Genomic DNA, 21,724 nt, shown 5'->3' with positions numbered 1-21,724 from the left:
TCCCCCATTCACCAATCACCTCAATACCTCTTCCCCAAAAACCCCTCACCCATCAAATCCCATCTTTCTCTTCACCACTCACATCCATCCTTCATAAAACCCCACCAACCTCACCCTTCAAATTCAAACCACTTTCCCTCCCAAACCCACCCTAATGGCCGAACCTTTACCCCCCTCTTTCCTATAAATACCCTTCTTCAACCCTTCATTTTCACACAACCTAAACACCCTTTCTTACCCTTCTTGGCCGAACACACTACCACCTCCCCTCTTCCTCATTTCTTCTTCTTCTACTCCCTTCTTTCTTCTTTTGCTCGAGGACGAGCAAACATTTTAAGTTTGGTGTGGTAAAAGCGTTGCTTTTTCATTTTTCCATAACCATTTATGGCATCCAAGGCCGGAAAAACCTCTAGAAAGAGGAAAGGGAAGGCAAAAGCTTCCACCTCCGAGTCATGGGAGATGGATAGATTCCTCTCAAGGGTGCATCAAGACCACTTCTATGAAGTTGTGGCCTTGAAGAAGGTGATCCCCGAAGTCCCCTTTTCACTCAAAAAGGGTGAATATCCGGAGATCCGCCATGAGATCCGAAGAAGAGGTTGGGAAGTTCTTACCAACCCCATTCAACAAGTCGGAATCTTGATGGTTCAAGAGTTCTATGCCAATGCATGGATCACAAAGAACCATGACCAAAGTGTGAACCCGAATCCGAAGAATTATCTCACTATGGTTCGGGGGAAATACTTGGATTTTAGTCCGGAGAGTGTGAGGGTGGCGTTCAACTTTGATCAAAGGTTGGACCAAGTCCTCACAGTCATATGTGAAGAGGGCGCACAATGGAAGCAAGATTCAAGAGGAAAGCCGGTCCAATTGAGAAGGCATGACCTCAAGCCCGTGGCTAGAGGATGGTTAGAGTTCATACAACGCTCAATCATCCCCACTAGCAACCGGTCCGAAGTTACCATAGACCGGGCCATCATGATCCATAGTATCATGATTGGAGAAGAAATAGAGGTTCATGAGTTATAGCCCAAGAACTCTATAAGGTGGCGGACAAGACCTCCACCTTGGCAAGGTTAGCCTTTCCTCATCTCATTTGTCACCTCTGTTATTCAGTTGGAGTTGACATAGAGGGAGACATTCCCATTGATGAGGACAAGCCCATCACCAAGAAAAGGATGGAGTACACAAGAGACCTCACTCATCATGAGATCCCTGAGATTCCTCAAGGGATGAATTTTCCTCCACAAAACTATTGGGAGCAACTAAACACCTCCCTAGGAGAGTTGAGTTCCAACATGGGACAACTGAGGGTGGAGCATCAAGAACACTCCATCATCCTTCATGAAATTAGAGAAGATCAAAGAATCATGAGGGAGGAGCAACAAAGACAAGGAAGAGACATTGAGGAGCTCAAGCACTCCATAGGATCTTCAAGAGCAAGAAAGAGCCGCCATCACTAAGGTGGACCCGTTCCTTGATTTCCTTGTTCTCTATTCTTCTGTTTTTCGAATTTTTTGTTTGCTTATGTTACCCATGTTTGTGTCTTGTGATCATTAGTGTCTTAGTGTCTATGCCTTAAAGTTATGAATGTCCTATGAATCCATCACCTTTCTTTAATAAAAATGTGCTTAATTGAAAAGGAAAGAATTGCATGAATTCTGAATTTTATAGCAGTTTAATTATCTTGATGTGGTGGCAACACTTTTGTTCTCTGAATGTATGCTTGAACAGTGCATATGTCTTTTGAATTTGTGGTTCATGAATGTTGGCTCTTGAAAGAATGATGAAAAAGGAGACATGTTACTGAGGATCTGAAAAAATCAATAAAATGATTCTTGAAGCAAGAAAAAGCATTTCAAAAAAAAAAAAGCCAAAAAAAAATGAAAAAGAAAGAAAAAAAAAAAAGAAAGAAAGAATAAGAGTTGTGATCCAAGGCAAATAAGAGTGTGCTTAAGAACCCTGGACACCTCTAATTGGGGACTTTAGCAAAGCTGAGTCACAATCTGAAAAGGTTCACCCAATTATGTGTCTGTGGCATGTATGTATCCGGTGGTAATACTGGAAGACAGAGTGCTTTGGGCCACAGCCAAGACTCAATAAATAGCTATGTTCAAGAATCATCATACTTTACTAAGAGAATCATTAACACTATCTGGATTCTAAGTTCCTAAAGAAGCCAACCATTCTGGATTACAAGGGATAGAGCGAGATGCCAAAACTATTCAGAGACAAAAAGCTAAAAGCCCCGCTCATCTAATTAACACTGATCTTCATAGATGTTTTTGGAGTTCATTGCATATTCTCTTCTTTTTTTATCTTATTTGATTTTCAGTTGCTTGAGGACAAGCAACAATTTAAGTTTGGTGTTGTGATGAGCGGATAATTTGTATACTTTTTGGCATTGTTTTTAGTATGTTTTTGATATGATATAGTTAGTTTTTAGTATATTTTTATTAGTTTTTAGTTAAAATTCACTTTTCTGGACTTTACTATGAGTTTGTGTGTTTTTCTGTGATTTCAGGTATTTTCTGGCTGAAATTGAGGGACCTGAGCAAAAATCTGATTCTGAAACTCAAAAGGACTGCAGATGCTGTTGGATTCTGACCTCCCTGCACTCGAAGCGGATTTTATGGAGCTACAGAAGCCCAATTGGCGCGCTCTCAACGGCGTTGGAAAGTAGACATCCTGGGCTTTCCAGCAATATATAATAGTCCATACTTTGCCCAAGATTTGATGGCCCAAACCGGCGTTCAAAGTCACCTCAAAAAATCCCAGCGTTAAACGCTGGAACTGGCACCCAAATGGGAGTTAAACGCCCAAACTGGCACCAAAGCTGGCGTTTAACTCCAAGAAGAGTCTCTACACGAAATTTCTTCATTGCTCAGCCCAAGCACACACCAAGTGGGCCCGGAAGTAGATTTTTATGTCATTTACTCACTTATGTACTAGTTTTCTATAAGTAGGACCTTTTACTATTGTATTATAAAAAAGACTTAGAGAGAAAACTTTGGTAGCTATCTTTGTTTTATGCTATCTTAGACCTTTGGGAGGCTGGCCATTCGGCCATGCCTAGACCCTGTTCTTATGTATTTTCAACGGTGGAGTTTCTACACACCATAGATTAAGGTGTGGAGCTCTGCTGTACCTCGAGTATTAATGCAATTACTATTGTTCTTCCATTCAAATTCCACTTGTTCTTTATCCAAGATATCACTTGTTCTTCAACATGATGAAGGTGATGATTGACGCCCATCACCATTCTCACTCATGAACAAGGTGACTGACAACCATTCTTGTTCTACACACATCCGAGGCTTAGTGAATATCTCTTGGATTTCTGATTGCATGATGCATGGTTGATCGCCTGACAACCGAGTGCTCGCCTGACAAACGAGCCAGCCATTCCGTGAGATCAGAGTCTTCGTGGTATAGACAAGAACTGATGGCAGCATTCAAGAGAATCCGGAAGGTCTAACCTTGTCTGTGGTATTCTGAGTAGGATTCAATGATTGAATGACTGTGACGTGCTTCAAACCTGTAACCTACTGGGCGTTAGTGACAGACGCAAAAGAGTTATTCTATTCCGGTAGGGGAGGGAACCAAACCGGTGATTGGCAGCACTGTGACAGAGTGTGTGCATTAGCTTTCACTGCGCGGATGGGAGGTAGCTGCTGACAACAGTGAGACCCTATACGAGCTTGCCATGGAAAGGAGTAAGAAAGGATTGGATGAAGGCTGTAGGAAAGCAGAGAGACGGAAGGGAAGGCATCTTCATACACTTGTCTGAAGCTCATACACCAATTATATACATAAGTATCACTATCTTTATCTTCTATGTTATTTTCGTTCATCACCATATATATCTGAGTTTGCCTGACTAAGATTTACAAGATGACCATAGCTTGCTTCATTACTAACAATCTCCGTGGGATCGACCCTTACTCACGTAAGGTTTATTACTTGGACGACCCAGTGCACTTGCTGGTTAGTTGTGCGAAGTTGTGTAATGCCATGGTATTGAGCGCACCAAGTTTTTGGAGCCATTACCAGGGATTATGAGAGTTGTGAAAAAGTATAGTTCACAATTTCGCGCACCAATAATATTTTCAAAGAGTAACTTGGAGATCTTCTAGATAAAGATTGTGATTCACACTCAAGCTATTCGTGATGCCATGCAATCTCATTAGAATCCTACTTTTTCTTCTAAAAATATTCCCATAGACGGTGAAATTTTATACTCTAAGAGAATCTATAAAGTTCGTAACACCTTGGGACCAATTATTTTCCAATGATTAGAAATCATATTATTAAAGTCCAGATGGGATAACTAAGATGCTAAAAATTTAAATGGCCTTCGCCATTTGTTAGGTGAGGGAGAAGTAAAGAGTTAGAGATATAGAGGAGCATGCATGATCAGATTTTAATATAGGTAAGTGCTTTATCGTAGTTTTCAGAAATCTGATTTGCCAATCCATGTTGTTCAGACCACGATCTAATTTTTCGACCAAGTTTCCTCTCTTCCAGGTAAAAGGATATCCTGAGTATCCTAAGTCTAAAAGTTCACAGTCAGAAACACACTCCTGGAAATTAGCACATGCACCATTAAATTGAGTGGCTGCTCCTCCTTGTCTTTTCCAAATTATGCATAAGTGCATTGAAATCCCTTGCCAGGCACCAAGGGGGACTATTCTGCAAACTTAGATCCCTCAAGTTTCTCCAGAGTTCTCTTCTATGTACTCTTTGGGGACTCCCATACACTACAGTAAAAACCGTGGATGTATGTACTTTTCCAGCATCCTCATATATACGAATTATTGATGACTCTACAAAATATCCACTCTCCATTCATCGGAACTCCACAGTCACTAAATACTTTCAGAGTGTCCTCTGGCTTTCTCTATAAAACAATTGTCAAAAGGCAACTTATTTCTAATATTAGTTCCTTTATCTCCCACTAATATAAGTTTCAAGGAGAACAAAAAAATAACATGATATTCTTTTTTAACATCTCTAATTAAAGCAGTAAAAGAATTTCCACCAACACCACGACAATGTCAGAATAAAAATTTCATTAAAAAAAATAGGAGAAAAATGTCACTAGAGATGCAGATCAATTAGAGTGTGGCTCCCCACTGTCAAGATCAAACCGAGTTCTTTAGAGTTACCCTCACCGTTTGTTGATGATCCTAGATCTTTAATCATGGGGTTAGGTGGTTTATCAGGTGAGTTCTTCCCTGACAATTTACATCCATTTCCTCCACATTAGTGGTCATAGCCAGTTGAAAAAGGTTCGAGTTGTTGGAGGAAGACAACGCCATTTGCTTCGCCATGCCTTCTTTCATAATCTTTTCAACTTCAAAAGCTTTCCACTGTTCCCTTTGCATAATGCCCATTCTGTGAATGATTTCACATTCCATGGCTTCTCTCTCTAGATTTTTTAAACTTACTTTCTCGATTAGAAAAGGAACAAATGTTGAGTTAGAGAACACCAAGGTATGACTCTCAACTAGTTTAATCTTTATTTTATCTTTGTTCACTTTTCCTGGCCTATTTAGCCCATTCTTATTATTTCTAGCCTTCTTACTTATTTGGAGATTTTTTTCAGCCTCCGGTTCAAGAATCTTGTGGAGAGATTGGGTTGATCTTTCATTTTTTTATGGACTTTAAGTGGCACTAAAGTACAAGGCCCATGTTGCTCCACTCTAGCGTCTAGTCCACTTTGCATGGATTCCTCCACATGAAGCTTCTCATGCACAATCTCCTCGTGGATTTGCTCCATATCTTTCTCATTAAGAATAATAAAACGTGACCTATTAGAATTTCTAGCTTCCAAATTAGAAGGAGATCCTTTCTTATTATTAGCACCCTTAATTCCCGCGTTAGATCTTACTTGCCTTCTTATCATCATCCAAGGTCCGAATGTCGAGGAATCTTGATTTACTTGCCTTTTTTGTACTGATTTTGGGACCTCTTAACCACTATTGCCAACATAATTTGTGCCGTCCCCTTCGGCAGATGATATACTGCCACCCTTGCCGGCTTTGAATGTGTTCTCCGACACCACCTTATGCTCTTAAGTTTCACTGCATTGATTCGATCGATAGCCATATTTACCACACGTAAAACATATAAGATGTAATCCCTCATATTCAACATTTAAAGTATGATCGAGAACGGAGATTCTTGGAATTAGTTTATTTGTTAGGTCTAGTTCAACACAAATTCTTGCAAATCATCTCCGAAAATGAATGGAGATTGCACAATCAATCTTAAGTATAGTCCACAGGGTTAAGCATACCTTCCTAAAAAAATGATGATTGTATAACTCAATTGATAGGTCCGGGATACAAATCAAAGCGGCGATCTTCTTGACTATATTCTCATATGAGAGAAAGAAAGGCCTCCATCTTTGAATAATTAGGTAGTGTCCCGCTATCATCCAAAGTCCTTCCATGAGCGTATGGTTATAGTCTTCTTTACGAGTAAAGTGAACTGAAAAATAGTTACGATCCATATCAATAACATTAATCTTACCTTTTTAAAACCAATGTCTATTAAGTTTCTGTTCCATGAACGCTAAATGCACTCTTTTTCCGAGAACTTTAACAATGAAAGCCGTATCCCATGGTTTACACCACTCCTCAAATTCATTCCTAGTGATTGGAATGGTCGGATAGTGGTCAAAATGTTTATCCTCCTAGTGGGGTTCTTTCTCCTTCTTATACCAACGATCTTTCAGGTCTAATGCATCCTTATCAATAGGCTCAAACACATTTTCATTAGTATCTACCGATGAACTAAGGAACAATAAAAGAGAGTCTTTGTATGAGACTTTTGGATTATCACCGGTATCTCAACTTTCTTGATAGCCACCTTTATAGAGTCTCCAAATTGGTTTAGATCAATACCTTTTTGAACTTTCACTTTTTTCTAATTTCATTCAATCAAATCAAACTCTTAAATAAAAATCTTAATAGAGCATTCTTTTATTATATTTCTAAAATCAGTTAAATTGTTCTAACCCTATGAAAAAATTTATTATCTAAAAAGTATAATCGTAGTAAATATCAACACTTCTAATAATAATAAAGCGATGTAGTTTTATCTTATTTTATTTAATTTTAATGTATTAATAATATCAAATATTTTACACAGCCGTTTACTTATATTTTTGTATATAGTTATTTATACTGTTAATATAAAAAGTATTACGTAGTATTAAGAGCTTGTTTGGGTAAGTTTCTAAGAAAAAATCTTTTTTTGAGTTATTTTTTTTGAAAGATCTTATAAAAAAGTAAAAGTAATTTTATGTTTGAATATCTCATGCAAAAAGATCATTTTATCTATCAATTATATTTGGGTATAATAATACAAAAGTACTTTTTTATTTATTTATTACATGAAAAATATCTTTTTTAAAAGAAAAAGATCTTTTAAAAAAAAATGTAAATTACAGTTTCTCAAAAAATTTTTTATTTTTTTAGTACTTTTATTTTTACTACTAGAAATTTGTCAAATATATTAAAAAATAAAAAAGATTATTTTTTACCTAAAAATTTTTTTTTATCAAAATAATAACGCACAAACAAATACTAAGTATTAGGTAATTTGATATATGTGTAGTATATATAAAACTGGTTTATACTCGATATCAATTTTATTTTCGTATTCCTTAAAAGATAAAAAAAACCAAGGATTGAAGCAGTGAAAAACGCGGTATCATCAAGTGGAAGCAGGCAAGCAGCTATCGTCGCATAACCTAAAAGGCTAAAACCCAAACTAAAACCCTAATTTTCGCAATTCCAGTTCTAGTGAGTAGTCACTGACATACGCAAACTCCTTCTCCATCTCCAAAAAAATCTTTCCTTTCATATCGTATGGGTCGCCGAAAGAACAACAACGATAACAACAGCATGAACAACCACCTTCGCTTCCAAGACGCCGACGAGGTTATCCAGGACGCTGCCGAGAGCTCCAACCTCGACGACCAATCCATGTGTGAACCTGAACCATCAGAACCATCGTTTATTGATTCCGATGACAAAACCAGCGCCGATTATTATTTCGATTCCTACTCTCATTTCGGTAACTTTTGCTTCTCTCTCTTTTCTCTCATTCTAATTGTTTAATATCTGCTTCTGCTCAATTTGAATTCCCTTTTGCTCAATGTTCCGAACTTTACATCCGGGCTGTTGTTTTTTGCAACCTGAAAAATTCACGCGCTTCAGCTTAATCTCATTTGCATTTGTTCTTAATAGGATTGTTTTCTCATCTTAAATGTGTATATGTGTTTGCAGGAATTCACGAAGTAAGTGTGCTCAACTTGGATGCAGGCTGGTGTATTAAGTTTATATTTTGTTTATTTTTTTGCCTTGAAGTTCCGTTTTTTCTTCTTTTTTTCCCCATAAATGAGAAGGGGAAATGCAAACTAGTATTCAAATGTTTTGCAATATAGTAAAAGAAGTTTTTTGTATGTTATTGTGGTATAATGCTTTGTTGTAACCTTGTTTGGATTGCAGGAAATGTTGAAGGACACTGTAAGAACAAAAACATATCAAAATGTTATTTATCAGAATAAGTTTTTATTCAAGAATAAAGTAGTTCTTGATGTTGGTGCTGGGACTGGGATTTTGTCTCTATTTTGTGCCAAAGCTGGGGCAGCGCATGTCTATGCTGTAAGTGCCTGATTTCTTTTATTGCCTTTTATGTTTTTTGTGATTTTATCAGTATTCCAAATAATGACTTTAAGTTGTACCATTTTTTATATTGCGAATTCAGGTTGAGTGCTCCGATATGGCTGACATGGCAAAGCAGATAGTTGAAACTAATGGGTACTCTAATGGTAAAGCAATGTTTTATATTTTGTATTACTCCTTTGAAATACATTTTCTTTTGGTGTTGATTCGTTGGAAAAATCCACTCACAATGATTGCAATATAATTGTTTTGGTTTTGCAGTTGTAACAGTTTTGAAGGGTAAGATTGAAGAAATTGAACTTCCGGTTGAAAAAGTTGATATAATCATTTCAGAATGGATGGGATATTTCCTATTATTTGAGAATATGTTAAATTCTGTCCTTTACGCACGCGACAAATGGCTTGTAAGTCATGCACTCCTTGCTCTTGATATTAGATGAAGACATGTCACACAGTACAATGGTGTGGGAATCATTCTGAGTTTCCTCTTTTGAATAGGTCGAAGGAGGAGTTGTGCTACCAGATAAAGCGTCCCTCCATCTTACTGCCATCGAAGATGCAGACTACAAAGAAGATAAAATAGAGTGTGAGATCGTGACCTCTTATTAACCAATATGAGTTTGCTACTCTTTTACAGTATACTTACGGTTACAATGAAAGAGGCATCCACACAATGCATTTTCATATGAATTTCTTTATTTATTGGTGAAAAAAAAGAGTTACTCAAGCCACATTTTCATTTTTTCTAACAGTTTGGAACAATGTCTATGGATTTGATATGAGCTGCATCAAGAAGCAAGCCATAATGGAGCCACTTGTTGATACAGTTGACCAGAATCAGATTGCTACTAACTGCCAGCTACTCAAGGTGGGGAGCTTTAACAGTTCTTACATTCTTTGTATTTGACATGCGCAAAAATTTCATTCTGCATTGGCCAAAATATTTTGTATTTGGTTTGAACATGTACAATGATTGGTTCATCTTTATTCAGACTATGGATATCTCAAAGATGGCTCCTGGAGATGCTTCCTTCACAGCACCGTTTAAACTTATTGCTGAACGCGATGATTACATCCATGCTCTTGTTGCATATTTTGATGTAACATTTACTAAGTGTCATAAATTGATGGGCTTCTCTACAGGTTAGCTTCCTTTCTACTTCCTCAATTATTTATATGTTTTTGTTGGAGCTGTTCTTTTTCGTCCATATAATGTTATTGGGACTTGGGAGTCAAATTTATATTTCGGCATGTGAACTGTTAATTGGCAAAAAGATAATGCATAGATGTTAAATAGATCGAAAGGATTATATTTTTTGCACGAGAACAACAGAGCATAAAATTTGAAGGGAAGAACAATGAATTTTATAAGTTGGTATCTTTGAATTTGCATGTAGAAGTATCATCAATTCAGAATATGATAACCGCAGACTGAAAAAACTTGTAATCTCTTTTGAAACCATGCTGGATTTATCCGCTCCAAAGAGTTCCTTAGAAACTTAGTTGGAAATTTGAATGATTGCTTCGCTTGCAACGATTTGCTAGACTACACACGCACATGAAGTAACATTTTGAGAATTTATGCAGGGCCAAGGTCGCGTGCCACCCATTGGAAACAAACAGTGCTTTATCTGGAAGACATATTGACCATTTGTGAGGGCGAGGCAATTGTAGGGAGCATGAGTGTGGCTCAAAACAAGAAAAATCCGCGCGATGTTGACATAATGGTCAAGTACTCGTTGAATGGTCGCAGATGCAACGTTTCAAGGGTTCAGTATTACAAGATGCGTTGAGTCATGATTTTCCAATGCTATCTAAATTTTGCAAGATGTTGAACAACAATTATTGCCGCTTTTATAATTTAATGTAGAGTCTTCTGTTTGAGGAACTGTAACTGTATTTTCACATTGTGCTTGTATTCTCTTATAAATTCATAGTTGCTCTTCTGGCTTTTTGGATGTAATGATATTTAAAATATTATTTTATTCCGAATTTAATTAATCCCATTGACAACTATTTGTTATCAATTTTCAGTGAATAGATTTGCCTTTGTTAGCAAGTACACAAAATTTGCATGACTGCTAATGTCATTTTCATCCTAATAGTCTAATACTACTCCTCGAACCTTCTGATGACCAAAATAAACCTTAATTCTTGCACGTTGTATTGATTGGGAGTACTTGTAATATTTATTTTTGGTACATTAGCAGCAATGAGATTTAAATTTAAGAAGATATTTTGCTTGTTATTCAAACTGTGCTCTACATTAAGAAATGTGCAGCATAGTAGTGGCTGTATCCACATACTATAAGCAAGAATATTTGTTATTAAATTGGAAACAAAGTTTTGAATGGTGTAAACATGATGTATGTTAGGGCTAAAATGCTAAATGGTGCCATTTGATCTATATAACCGAATCCGTCTAGTGGGATGAAGCGTTTGTTGTTGTTGGATGATTATCTATACTATTTTTTAGAGAAAAAAAATTCTAAAAATAAGGTGTAGGAGGAAATAAGTCTTTGGAGAACATCACAAGTTCATAACCTTCACTATCAAGCTAGTATACACCCTCCTTCAACATCAAAACAGAGTCATTAAAATACATGAATATAGCAAAATACTTGAATGGAAAATGAACCATTCCAAGTGGTCACTCTAAAGTCTAAAGTTCTCATTTGATTGCTTCTCTATGTTTCTTCCTCTTGACTATCACAGGCACATTTTACCTGTAAAAAATGATGTTGAAATGCCTGCAGTTCTTCAACAATCGCAGTGTAAGCTTTTTGTGACTTGCTAAAGTTCAGATTTGACTCCTTTTGTTCCCTTCTTTGAACTTGTTTTCTTTGCCCTCCACCACTGTCTTAAGCGATTGGAAACTCGGTCTGCATGTTTCTTCAGCGTCACGGTCGTATCTGTGATTCCTTTTCTAATCGTTTGTTTCCAGTCGCCTTTTCCCTTTTCCTTTTCCTTTTCTCTCAGAACTTTTCCCTACGATATGCAGATTTCTTGATTTGTCAGCGATTGTATGACATTTTAATCAAGTGTTTCCTTTAATAAAATAAAGGTACATGTCATTTTTCAAGCTAAATGGAAAAAGAGAAAGTACCAATTTCCCAGGAAAAGCAGCATCGCCGTCATCTTCATCATCTTCATCTTCATCTTCGGCATCTTCATCACCAAGGTTTTTCATGTTCATTAAATCATCCCTTGAGTACATTTTCATGCCAGGTGCTCCTGGCATGCCCTGATGCAGAATTAGATACAGTAAGAACATAGGGCTATAAAACTAACCAAATGTATCGAGCTAAATAAAGGACAAAGATAACCCTCCTCCTAAGATATAGTGATATACAATGATGACAAGAAAAACAATAACTAAGTCTTATTCTTACTAGGGAAGGTCAGCTATATTAATCAGACAATGACAGTATTCCACTATAAATCGTCTAAAGATATATAACATGAACAAGGGAAATACCTCCATAGATTTTAGTAGCTTTTCCATTTCAGCCTCCTTATCAGACTTAGCAACAAAAGCATCACCAGGGATTCTGTCCTACAGAACAGAAAACATATTCTGATTAGAGATGAAGTAGCTTTACAAAACATCAAACAATAATGGCAAGAGCATATTACACAATATGACAATATCATTGCATGAAAGAGAATCATAGTTCCCAAACTATATACTTCAAAGAATGGATATTTCATTTGGTTGGGATTATGGAATTCGGAACCTAAGGTGCAAGGTGTGGATAAAGTTTTGTTTTGATTGTTGATAGAAAAGTGAGCTGAAATGCATGAAAATAAACCATGGACATGAAAAAAATATCTTGATTTTCTCATCAAGGGTTACACTTTAATCTAGGGCAGACTATTCAGCTATAACAAATACTCCAGCTGTTCTAATGTTCTGTAATCAGTAATCACATAAGCTCAATTGAACTAGCAACTTAGTTGGCATGCTCTATAATCACAAAACTACATGAATCGAAACAAAAGTGCATAGTTGGTTTCCGAAAAACGGGGCAGCTGTGCAATATTTATAGTAAGTTAGTAACTAATGTCCATTCTAATTCAAACACTTGAAAGCAGTAAGTAAACAACAATTCAGATTGTCAGTACCTTAGGGACAGGGGGTGGCTTGGTGCTGCATGCTTTAGTAAGGTCTTTGCAGAGATATTTGTACAATGAATTGGCATCAGGCTTCGAATTATATAGATATTCAGCAACATCTGTATCCGAATACCCTATAACCTGAAAATTTGAAAACAATAATTCATAATATAATTTGCCATTTCAGAACTAAAAGAAACCATGGCTTGCAATCCATTTGCGACAAACAAATGCACCGAGCGAAAATCACACAAAGTTCTATACCTCCTGACACGCTCGCTCTATTGTCTTGCACTCAGAATTGCACTGTCCCTCAGAGTCATGCTCAACTAACTGTTAAACAATAAAAGGAAGTTTCAAAATCAATTGCAGGTATTAGAACTATTGCATGAATCACACACAATCATCAAATAAATGAAAAAATTGAACCACCATTCTTACCTCAAGCCTATCTTCTTTCTCCACAATATCAATGCGCAATATCCAATCCGCTTCTACCTTCTTAAGATTACAAACATTCTCTGCTATCTCAATGATCTGATACTCCGAGATCTAGCATCCCAAAAACACACACAAATTTAGAATAGTCCAAACAACAACACAATAATCTTACCAATAAAACACTCCTACAATTGAAAGACATGAAAAAAGAAAACCTTTTTGGGAGCGGTCTCAGCATGCTTTTTCTTCACCTGCTGATGCAACTGCTTAGCGAGAAGCTCACAAACTTGACACTTTATGTACGGAATGTCCTCTTTTCTAGCAAGCACTGCGGGTTTTTTGAAACACTCAGAGAGTGGCAACCATGTTGAAACCACCACTGAAACAAACACAACCCAAAACAATGTCTTCATCTTCCTCAACACAACACAACACACACGATGTTCTAGAACCCCCCACCTTGTACAGGAAATTCGGATCCTCAAAAAAGGTGGGAATTTTCCACCAAAATTGACAGAGAACTGAAGTAATCAAATAACAAAAAAACCAAAAACCAAAACCTTGCTTCTTTTCCTAAGCTTAAAAATATAGGAAAACGCAAATTCTTGGTTTTGTTACAAAACGCAAAATAAGATTTTTTAGCGCATGTGATTGGTCCAGGGAAGCATAGCAAAAGTGGGTCCCATTTTTCACCAATAAGGTGCAGGCAAACACGTAGCTCTACATCATTAATCTAATAATAAAAATCTAAAATTTTCCCAAAAAAGATTAAAAAATAAAAAATTTCCACCTTCTTTTCCACGTTGGAGTCAATGCAAAACTAAACCCCCACCAAAATGACAGAGAATTAGAGAAACCGGGCCAGGCCCAAACTGTGGAAACTGGAAACTTTAAGTCCAAAACCCCATCTTCTGATAAACCCTAGACCCCAATTTTGGTTCAGCGAGAAATCAAGCAATGGAGATCACAGGTTTGAGCAATGCATCAGATAATTTCGTCCCTCTTGTGGGTGAAAACTATGCCATGAAGATGAAAAACTCAGTGCAAGAACTAATTTCCGAGACTCGCAAAGGGTCCCCTGATTTTTCTTCTTTCCTTGATGTATTCTACGAATTGATGCAAGCCAATGTTAATCCACCTTTTGAGGTGATATGGGTCTACACTGCAATCAAGTTTCAAAGCCTCAAATCGGAGAAAGGTGATGCCTTGGATCGTGTATCTGACGTAAGATCCTTGTTTCAGCTGCTATCTGCGTGTTCAGCTTCAGTTGGTGCTTCAAAGAGTGTGGCTTTGATGGCCCCAGTTGTTTATGAGGTTCACAAGGTTCTTCTAGAACTTTCTGGAAAGGAACTGAAGCTGAAGAGAGAAAAGAAAGCAATGAAGGAGGTGAAGTCCCTGGTGGATGTGATTGTTGGGTACATGAGTATTTGCTGTAGTAAAAAGCTTTCTGAGGAGGAAGAACATGATTTTATTGGATTGAATTTGATTATGCCTTTCACTGATTTGGCTTATGTTTGGATGAATGCAAATGGGGATGCTGATAATGGGTTTGAATCTTTGTTGCCAATTTTGGGCAGTGATGTTTGCAAGTGGCTTTGTGATAAGGGTTTTCATGTTGGTTACTTGGGAGGTGCTGTCATCATGGAAGCTTTTTTCTTGAAACTTAGGTTGCTTTGTCATAGGAAAACACCAGGGGATGAATTGGAAGTGAATCTCAAGAGTTGGGCTGTTGGCTCAATATCTAGCTTTCAGAATATTTACTTTTTGGGTCAGTATTTAGTTATTACATGGTTTTAAATTTTCAGTTTCATGCTACATTTTGTTACTTGTGACAATGTGACTTTAGTTTTTCAAAGGTTGTAAAATTTTATGATTTTAGCTTTTTGTACTGCAGTCTGCACTATTATAATTGTTCTGTCTAAAATGCATAAACATCTATAACTAGTTTGATGATTGAGTTTGATCATGTATTTTGAGTTATCTAGAACTATGACTCATTTTCTAGCTCCTGTTTTGATGTTGATTTGTCTTGTGTAACCAGAGATCCTCATGAGGGCAGCATTAGGGACATCTTTGCCACTGAGCTCAATTTCGGTTAGTATAGTTTGATTATTTTCCTTTTGAATGTTCCTCATAAGTTCATTTTATTTCTTTGATATCATAGCTTGCATTTGTTTCCATTGTTAATACACAAAGCTCCAACACCATGATTTTATGGACCGGACAAAGGCTAGCATATCTTGGTTTTTTGTGTCCATTTTATCTTAATTTTTGTGCCGTGTCCTTGTTCTTACATACATATATTCATATGTTCATCATCAGTAATTTAAGTGACATCTATCAAATATGAGTGTCTGCAGAAATCTGAAGAGGAAACTCTGTTTAGGAAGGTTCTGTTTGATGCTTTGCTATTGGTGGAGTACCCTTTCCTTTATGAAAATTCCAAGTACATCAAAGGCCTTTCCTTGACCAGATTGATTGTTACTCATAAGGCTGTAGAATATTTTAGGTATAAAGAATTTAGTATCGTATTATGTTTATATGGCTCTCTCTTTGTACTTGTAGTATCTAATAATTTATTAATGCAGGGGAATTGGTGATCAGAAAAGAGCTCTCTCTTATGTTAGGGAATTTTCTGTTTCACGGATACCCTTGCAAATAATCAAATATGTTACAAGCCAGAATGGTTTGGAGGAAAAAGCTGTTAAAGCAAATGGATCTTCACCCAGAGCTCTTTTGAGTAAGTAGATTATCACTGCTTATATCTAGGTTGCAACTTCCAGCATGGTTCTCAGTTTATTACAACAACAATAAAGTTTTTTCCTATTAGGTGGAGTCGGCTACATGGTTCTCAGTGCATTATTTCTAACTTATTTCGTTCCAATTTATTCTGCTTGTTAGCTTGGTTGCTGAGCATTGAGAATAGAGGAATTCGAGTTCTTGAAGATGATACTTTAAGAAGCTGTGCTAAATCAGGTCTTGATATTTCCCAAGCCGAGCAACCTACTGGTAACTTGGATGGAAAGATGGTGGATGATGATCTTTTTTATGTTGATAATGCTGGGGAAGAGGGAAATGCAGTTGAGGAGGATAAGCAAAACGAAGTGATTAGTGATGCGTTTGTAGCTGCTGCTCGAACTATGAAGGTAACTGATGGTGGAAGCCAAAAGCGAAAAGGAAAAAGCAAAGAAAGGAAAGTCAAATTCATCAAACATAACCTCCTTCAAAATTCTCGTCCAGTCAAAGCCGAGACTTCATCCGCAAATGATGGTTCAAGTGGCGAGAGTGAAGTTGAGGATCCAGCTTCTGATTCAGATTCATAAGCTAGAGTATCAAATTGTCAATCTCTATATAAAACTAAAGTAGAGGATCCAGTTATGGCGAAGATACACCAAGCCCCCTTGATTTTGCCATGTACTTCTTGGGGTGATCCTGTTCATGGAAATGATGATCAGCAAATTATGATAAGGAGGCTCCAAGAAGTTAGTGCTGTGGCTGCGACATACTTCAAGTTCAGTATTGTCTGCAACAATTTTTCCTTGTTCATTGCAGGCTTTAGAGATTTTTATTGTAGCTTCATTTATAGGAATTTCAAAGATGTTTGTATTGTGTTACATCATGTAAAATTAGTGTTGAGACTTTACATCTATCATATATCAATTGAAAGGCAATTGAAATTTAGTCTACTTATACAGTATTTTGGAAAAAAAAATTACTGTATACAATTACTCTATTAGCAATACTGTACTATAAATACAGCAAAATCATTAATTAAACCTTTTTTGAAATCAAAGTGTCCCTTAAGATTATTGCTGCCCATGAGTAATGAGTAGTGAGTCAATAAACAATTGATGAGTCAATACAGTGAGAAAGCTCAATGCTTCCTTTATGACTAACTACAAAATGAATGCAAGCAAATCTACCTATATTTCATTACACACCCCTTCTCTTTCTATATCTACAACTCCCTCCAACTCTCTCTTCTCTAACCCTCTTGAAAATTAAAAAAGTAAAAAATAAAGAAGATACAAGTAAGGAAATAAAAAAGCTTAAAATTACAACAAAAAAAAAAGGGATATCAAACTTCAAGGGGAACAGAAACCCGGGTCTTTATAGGCTTAAGCTTCAATCCCATGCTTTCTGGAGAGAGTAGCTCTGGAGAAATGCATGATGGGCTAAGAGGACTCCTTGGACTTTCACTGAAGTAGCAGGGTCTATACAAACCATACCCCATGAGAAAATACTCCATTGGAATCAGCATTGCATGTGGTTGTTCCTCTGTAACCATTGACCCACATCCTTGGACCTGCCAAATCAACACATCTTATGATCCTACTTTATGTATCTCATGCAATATTTTCCTACATAACACATGCATTTAGGTGTTTAAGGTCCTCCATTGAAGTTATGTGATAGATACTATATTCGCCATTACCTCCCTCAATGTTAAGTAAACCTGAAAATCAACTATGCTACATATATACTAAAAATCAACCATCAAATCAGCTATCCGTATAGAATAGATGTTGAAATACAAAATACACGTTGAAAATGAGTTAAATAACACATATTTATACACAAATATATAGTGGCTGAATTTTGGCGTGCACATAGTACTTTTGCTATTTGTATTATAGTAGACCCTTCCACATACTGATGCAAGAAGAACTACATACCTCAACCAAGGCACTATATCTTCTATCGAGTTTTGAAGTCATATATAGAGCCTCTGAATGGAAAGGAGAACTGTCCCCCACGAAAATAAGTGTACGGCATTTTAATCTCTTCAATCCATCTGTTATGTCAGGCCTCCTACAAGTTGGCAAAACAAGTTCAAACACATACAGATGCTGACGCCAATCTCCAACTTAAATTCCCAGAGGATGATATATGAAATTACAAAGAGCAAGGAAGTGAATATGGTAAAGCAACTATCTAGAAGATCTTACTGATTAATTGCATGAAGGAACCTTAAGACATTTTTGCATTTTCTATCATCCAGTAACTGAGAAGAAGAAAAAGGAAAGGAAACAAGCACAAAGTGAGATAAATATATTGAACATAGAAAAAGTGAGGAGAAGAAAGAAAAACAAGAGAAAAAGAAACTAGGTTTGGTTAGCACTGACTCTTTTGCAAGCTTGAACTATCTCGGATTCCGGAACCTCGGCATTACCACGAACCTCCTGTTGATGTTGATTACAGAAACTAGTTACCATCGAATAAATGAGGGAATCCGAGACAGATCATCACATTATAATACCTTGCTGAAGTATCTCTGGAGCAGACACTCTTTCAACAAACCACATACCCCATAGAAATATAACAAATTTGACATCACCTGAAAGAAATTGGAAACAGTTTCAGGTAATGTTATTGAATTCGAGAACACATCAGATAGTCTAAGGCATTTGGAAGGAACCTTGTTATAAAACCATTCAGTCCAAGAAGGAGCTTTGCATAAAGGAGATACAAGTATCAAACCAAGAACCCGCTCCCTATATTTCGTCTGTAATAAAGCATCAAAGAAGAGCAAATCAATTTGATTGACTTCATATAATCTAAAACTACAAAGCATTGGCCACATCCCAAAATTTCACCATTCAAAGCTACGTAGGATACATACTGCAAATAGGGAAAGGATATAAGCACCAGCCATTACTCCCATACACATCACTGCACCAAGCCTGGTCAAAGAAATAGTTCATCCATCGGTTAAATATATAATATTCATTAAAATTCCACCCAGAATAGTTCATGCCTTTTACTTTACATATTAGTTTTGAGTTTCAATAGATGTAATAGTTCAAAACAACAATAACAAAAAATTTATTGAGCAAGTAATGATACTGCAATTACCCGAAATAGTTGAGGATCTCAATTATTTGATCTGCCAAGTCTTCGACGGAAGGAATAGGATCTTCAGAACTAATTTCAGCAGCTCCCAACTGCAAGAACTCTTGTGGAAGTTCCAGAGAAATTATGTGAATAATAATATTGGGTTTTGAAGGTAATACAAGGTAGTTCGAGTTGACAATATACAGACCTCATGCCCGGGAGGACTAATATGATATATGCAAAAGTTGTGTAGCAGCAAAGAAGCCGCCTCTGGACAGAAAAATAATCCTTGGAAACATGATTTATCTGAATCGACAACAAATTATGTATCAGGCTTTTAAGAGAATGAACACTCGGAGCAATAGATTCTAAAACAACAGCAGAAAGCTCAGAATGCTTGATATATTAGCTACTGGAAAACGAGATAACACCACTTACAATTTAGCGCTAAATCCGGATAAGTGATCAGGGCTGGTTTGTCATGATCACCGTATACCATGACAGACACAGAACCACAGCCAGTTCGAATATAATGTTCCTGAAGTAATAATCCAAAATTAGTACTGCATAGAACAAATGAAAAAGAACACAAACAAATCAGAGCAAAAACGAATAAAAAAACTGAAGTAATCTTTTGGAACAAAAAAACAAAACGAAAAATAAAACGTTTCTGTAGAGGAAAGGATATCCTTTATTTTGTACATACTCCATTAGAGTAATGTAAGAAAAGCATGTCCAAAACTTGTTAAAACAGTTTATTCCCTAACATATTTGCCTCCATGTGGCCTTACCCCTTTTTTGGACAAACCCAACTAACAAGCAACAGCATATTAGTATCACTTTTCAAAAAGATGCATGAATTGAATACTTCCAGATTCCAATCATTGTATGCCCCAGGAAGAATACAAGGTGAAGCCAGTGAAAAAGAGGACAACATCTTTGGAATATTTAAAAGGAGAAGAATGACTTTACATTATCTAATAACAAATACTTACATAAATTAACAAAAAGCACCACCTGCTATAACTATAATCCAGTACAAAAATAATGAGATAAAGGACAAGAAAGGTATAGCCAAGGTTCTTAATTCCTATAGACTGTAATGCACTTAGAGAGAACCGAGGAGAGGGAAAAGCCAAAAGCAAAATGGATCCAATTCCTTCAAAGGCATGAACATCATCATATAAGAAAACAGGGGAAAAAAATTAAAAAGAAAAAAAAAAGGGAACCCGGACCCCACATGAAAAAACAAAAAGACGGATCAATGATACAAGGTGGAGAAAAAAACAATGTGTTAGTTAACTAATAGGAAGTAAAATAAAATGCAAATATAAAATCTTTTCTTTTACATCATCAAAATGGCATCAAATAAGGGTAAGGTTAAGATTCATATCTCGAAAAAAAAATACTAAATCCATGTTTTAATCTAAATATGGAATTGCAAAGAAATGAATAAACAGCTCACGAGCTCAACATGTTATGGAATATGGAATTTAAAAATAGAAAAAAAAGAAAGAAATAAAAAGAAAGCATAGGGTACATCCAAAACACAGATCAGCTATTTGACATGTTTAAAATAAAAAATGAAAAATTCAAAATCTCAATGGCTTGGCGATGTAAAACACATTCAATTCAAAAGAAGAACATTAAAAAATGAATTAAAGCAACAGAAGAAAATAAACCAACCCCCATGAATTCAAAATAATGAATATGAAAACAGTTCAAGCTCGCTGTAACATCCAACATGAAAAAACTAGATCCAATACTACCAATGATGTAAAAATATTAGCTTAATAAAAACAATCGCAACGCAGCATAGCAAAAGTTAGAAGTTAGAAAAATTGCAATCGCCCAATTGAGAAAGTGCTAAGAAACGATCCAAAACTTAACAAAGATGGAAACTTTAACGGAAACCCAGAAATGAAATGGGGAAAAAGAAGAACCTTTCCATCGAGGTAGATGTTGTCAGCATCAAGTAAAGCAGATTCAGACATAGGTGGTGGTGAAAACTAGAAGAAGAAGAAGAAGAAGAATGAGTGAATGAGTCAGGCAAGCTTCCACCAATTGATTCTCCGAGTGTGTATATATGTAGCTGATGGTTCAATCAATGGAAATTGGAATAATAATAATAATAATAATAATAATAATAATAATAATAATAGTTATGAATCACGCAGACTGTAATCAATGTATTAATGCGAATGTGTATATATATTGTGGTGGTTCCTGGCTTTGATTCTTGTGTTGTGGCGGTTTGAAGGGTGAGAGATGAAAAACGAAAGATATAAAGATTAAAGAGAGCACCGACGATTTTTTTTTTTTCTTCCTTAACAAAAACCTGCCACTTCCCTCAAAATTTTAACCTCCAGCTAACCACCTTTCGGGGTTTTTTTTTTTTTTTTTTGGCCTTCTCACGTGATCATACCCAATGCACCGACGCCGTTTCGTTGGATTGCCCTTACTATAGACAAGACATAGGAAATTATTTGTAAGATTAGTATCTAAAATTAGTTTTTAAAAATATTTTAGTTTTTAACATATTTTTATTATTAAATGAACCTTTAAATTTTTATCTCGTTAGATAAATCGGCCTTCATATTAAATTTTTTATTTGAATAAGTTACTGTTTGTACTCA

At 36.3% G+C, this 21,724-nt stretch overlaps 4 protein-coding genes across 5 annotated transcripts; 2 read left to right on the top strand and 2 right to left on the bottom strand.

Moving 5' to 3' along the window:
* Positions 1–7,705: 7,705 nt before the first annotated feature.
* Positions 7,706–10,723, top strand: LOC130979368 (probable protein arginine N-methyltransferase 1). 2 transcript variants are annotated; one of them, XM_057902796.1, is made up of 9 exons: positions 7,706–8,085; positions 8,298–8,308; positions 8,520–8,675; positions 8,779–8,842; positions 8,958–9,100; positions 9,195–9,282; positions 9,449–9,564; positions 9,689–9,839; positions 10,284–10,723. In XM_057902796.1, exons 1-9 carry the CDS (start codon positions 7,878–7,880, stop codon positions 10,487–10,489), a joined length of 1,143 nt encoding a protein of 380 aa, XP_057758779.1. In that variant the 5' UTR covers positions 7,706–7,877; the 3' UTR covers positions 10,490–10,723. The 2 variants fall into 2 exon arrangements, with proteins under 2 accessions (XP_057758779.1, XP_057758780.1); XM_057902797.1 differs by lacking the exon at positions 8,298–8,308 and having other exon boundaries at positions 7,807–8,085.
* A 344-nt stretch (positions 10,724–11,067) lies between these two features.
* On the bottom strand, positions 11,068–13,834 carry LOC130979576 (uncharacterized). The gene is made up of 7 exons (XM_057903037.1): positions 13,469–13,834; positions 13,254–13,364; positions 13,077–13,145; positions 12,822–12,953; positions 12,175–12,252; positions 11,803–11,940; positions 11,068–11,684 (listed from the first exon to the last, which is right to left on the bottom strand). Exons 1-7 carry the CDS (start codon positions 13,664–13,666, stop codon positions 11,490–11,492), a joined length of 921 nt encoding a protein of 306 aa, XP_057759020.1. The 5' UTR covers positions 13,667–13,834; the 3' UTR covers positions 11,068–11,489.
* Positions 13,835–14,089: 255 nt separating this feature from the next.
* On the top strand, positions 14,090–17,037 carry LOC130981712 (uncharacterized). The gene is made up of 5 exons (XM_057905362.1): positions 14,090–15,021; positions 15,295–15,347; positions 15,614–15,762; positions 15,842–15,993; positions 16,155–17,037. The coding sequence occupies exons 1-5, from the start codon at positions 14,211–14,213 to the stop codon at positions 16,574–16,576; spliced, it is 1,587 nt and encodes a 528-aa protein (XP_057761345.1). The 5' UTR covers positions 14,090–14,210; the 3' UTR covers positions 16,577–17,037.
* LOC130981713 (protein NDL1-like) lies at positions 17,008–21,422 on the bottom strand. Its single transcript, XM_057905363.1, has 11 exons — positions 21,032–21,422; positions 19,527–19,626; positions 19,297–19,394; positions 19,110–19,198; positions 18,877–18,937; positions 18,673–18,759; positions 18,514–18,591; positions 18,380–18,436; positions 18,203–18,258; positions 17,930–18,065; positions 17,008–17,559 (listed from the first exon to the last, which is right to left on the bottom strand). Exons 1-11 carry the CDS (start codon positions 21,080–21,082, stop codon positions 17,332–17,334), a joined length of 1,041 nt encoding a protein of 346 aa, XP_057761346.1. The 5' UTR covers positions 21,083–21,422; the 3' UTR covers positions 17,008–17,331.
* Between the last annotated feature and the right edge of the window lie 302 nt (positions 21,423–21,724).

The sequence above is a fragment of the Arachis stenosperma genome, chromosome 5 (genome assembly GCF_014773155.1).
Source record: "Arachis stenosperma cultivar V10309 chromosome 5, arast.V10309.gnm1.PFL2, whole genome shotgun sequence".
NCBI lineage: Eukaryota > Viridiplantae > Streptophyta > Magnoliopsida > Fabales > Fabaceae > Arachis > Arachis stenosperma.
The sequence above is the reverse complement of the archived record's forward strand: the minus strand, read 5'-3'. Positions and strand labels throughout refer to the sequence as shown.

Coding starts and splice junctions, on each gene's coding strand:
- LOC130979368 (XM_057902796.1), top strand. CDS start 7,878: ATGGGTCGCCGAAAGAACAACAACGATAACAACAGCATGAACAACCAC. Junction 8,843..8,957: donor AACTAATGGGTACTCTAATG/GTAAAGCAATGT, acceptor TTGGTTTTGCAG/TTGTAACAGTTTTGAAGGGT. Junction 9,283..9,448: donor CAAAGAAGATAAAATAGAGT/GTGAGATCGTGA, acceptor TTTTTCTAACAG/TTTGGAACAATGTCTATGGA.
- LOC130979576 (XM_057903037.1), bottom strand. CDS start 13,666: ATGAAGACATTGTTTTGGGTTGTGTTTGTTTCAGTGGTGGTTTCAACA. Junction 13,365..13,468: donor CTGAGACCGCTCCCAAAAAG/GTTTTCTTTTTT, acceptor TTGGGATGCTAG/ATCTCGGAGTATCAGATCAT. Junction 12,253..12,821: donor AGCCACCCCCTGTCCCTAAG/GTACTGACAATC, acceptor TCTGTTCTGTAG/GACAGAATCCCTGGTGATGC.
- LOC130981712 (XM_057905362.1), top strand. CDS start 14,211: ATGGAGATCACAGGTTTGAGCAATGCATCAGATAATTTCGTCCCTCTT. Junction 15,348..15,613: donor TGCCACTGAGCTCAATTTCG/GTTAGTATAGTT, acceptor GAGTGTCTGCAG/AAATCTGAAGAGGAAACTCT. Junction 15,994..16,154: donor TTCACCCAGAGCTCTTTTGA/GTAAGTAGATTA, acceptor TCTGCTTGTTAG/CTTGGTTGCTGAGCATTGAG.
- LOC130981713 (XM_057905363.1), bottom strand. CDS start 21,082: ATGTCTGAATCTGCTTTACTTGATGCTGACAACATCTACCTCGATGGA. Junction 19,199..19,296: donor TTAGTCCTCCCGGGCATGAG/GTCTGTATATTG, acceptor GAGTTCTTGCAG/TTGGGAGCTGCTGAAATTAG. Junction 18,437..18,513: donor TCCAGAGATACTTCAGCAAG/GTATTATAATGT, acceptor CAACATCAACAG/GAGGTTCGTGGTAATGCCGA.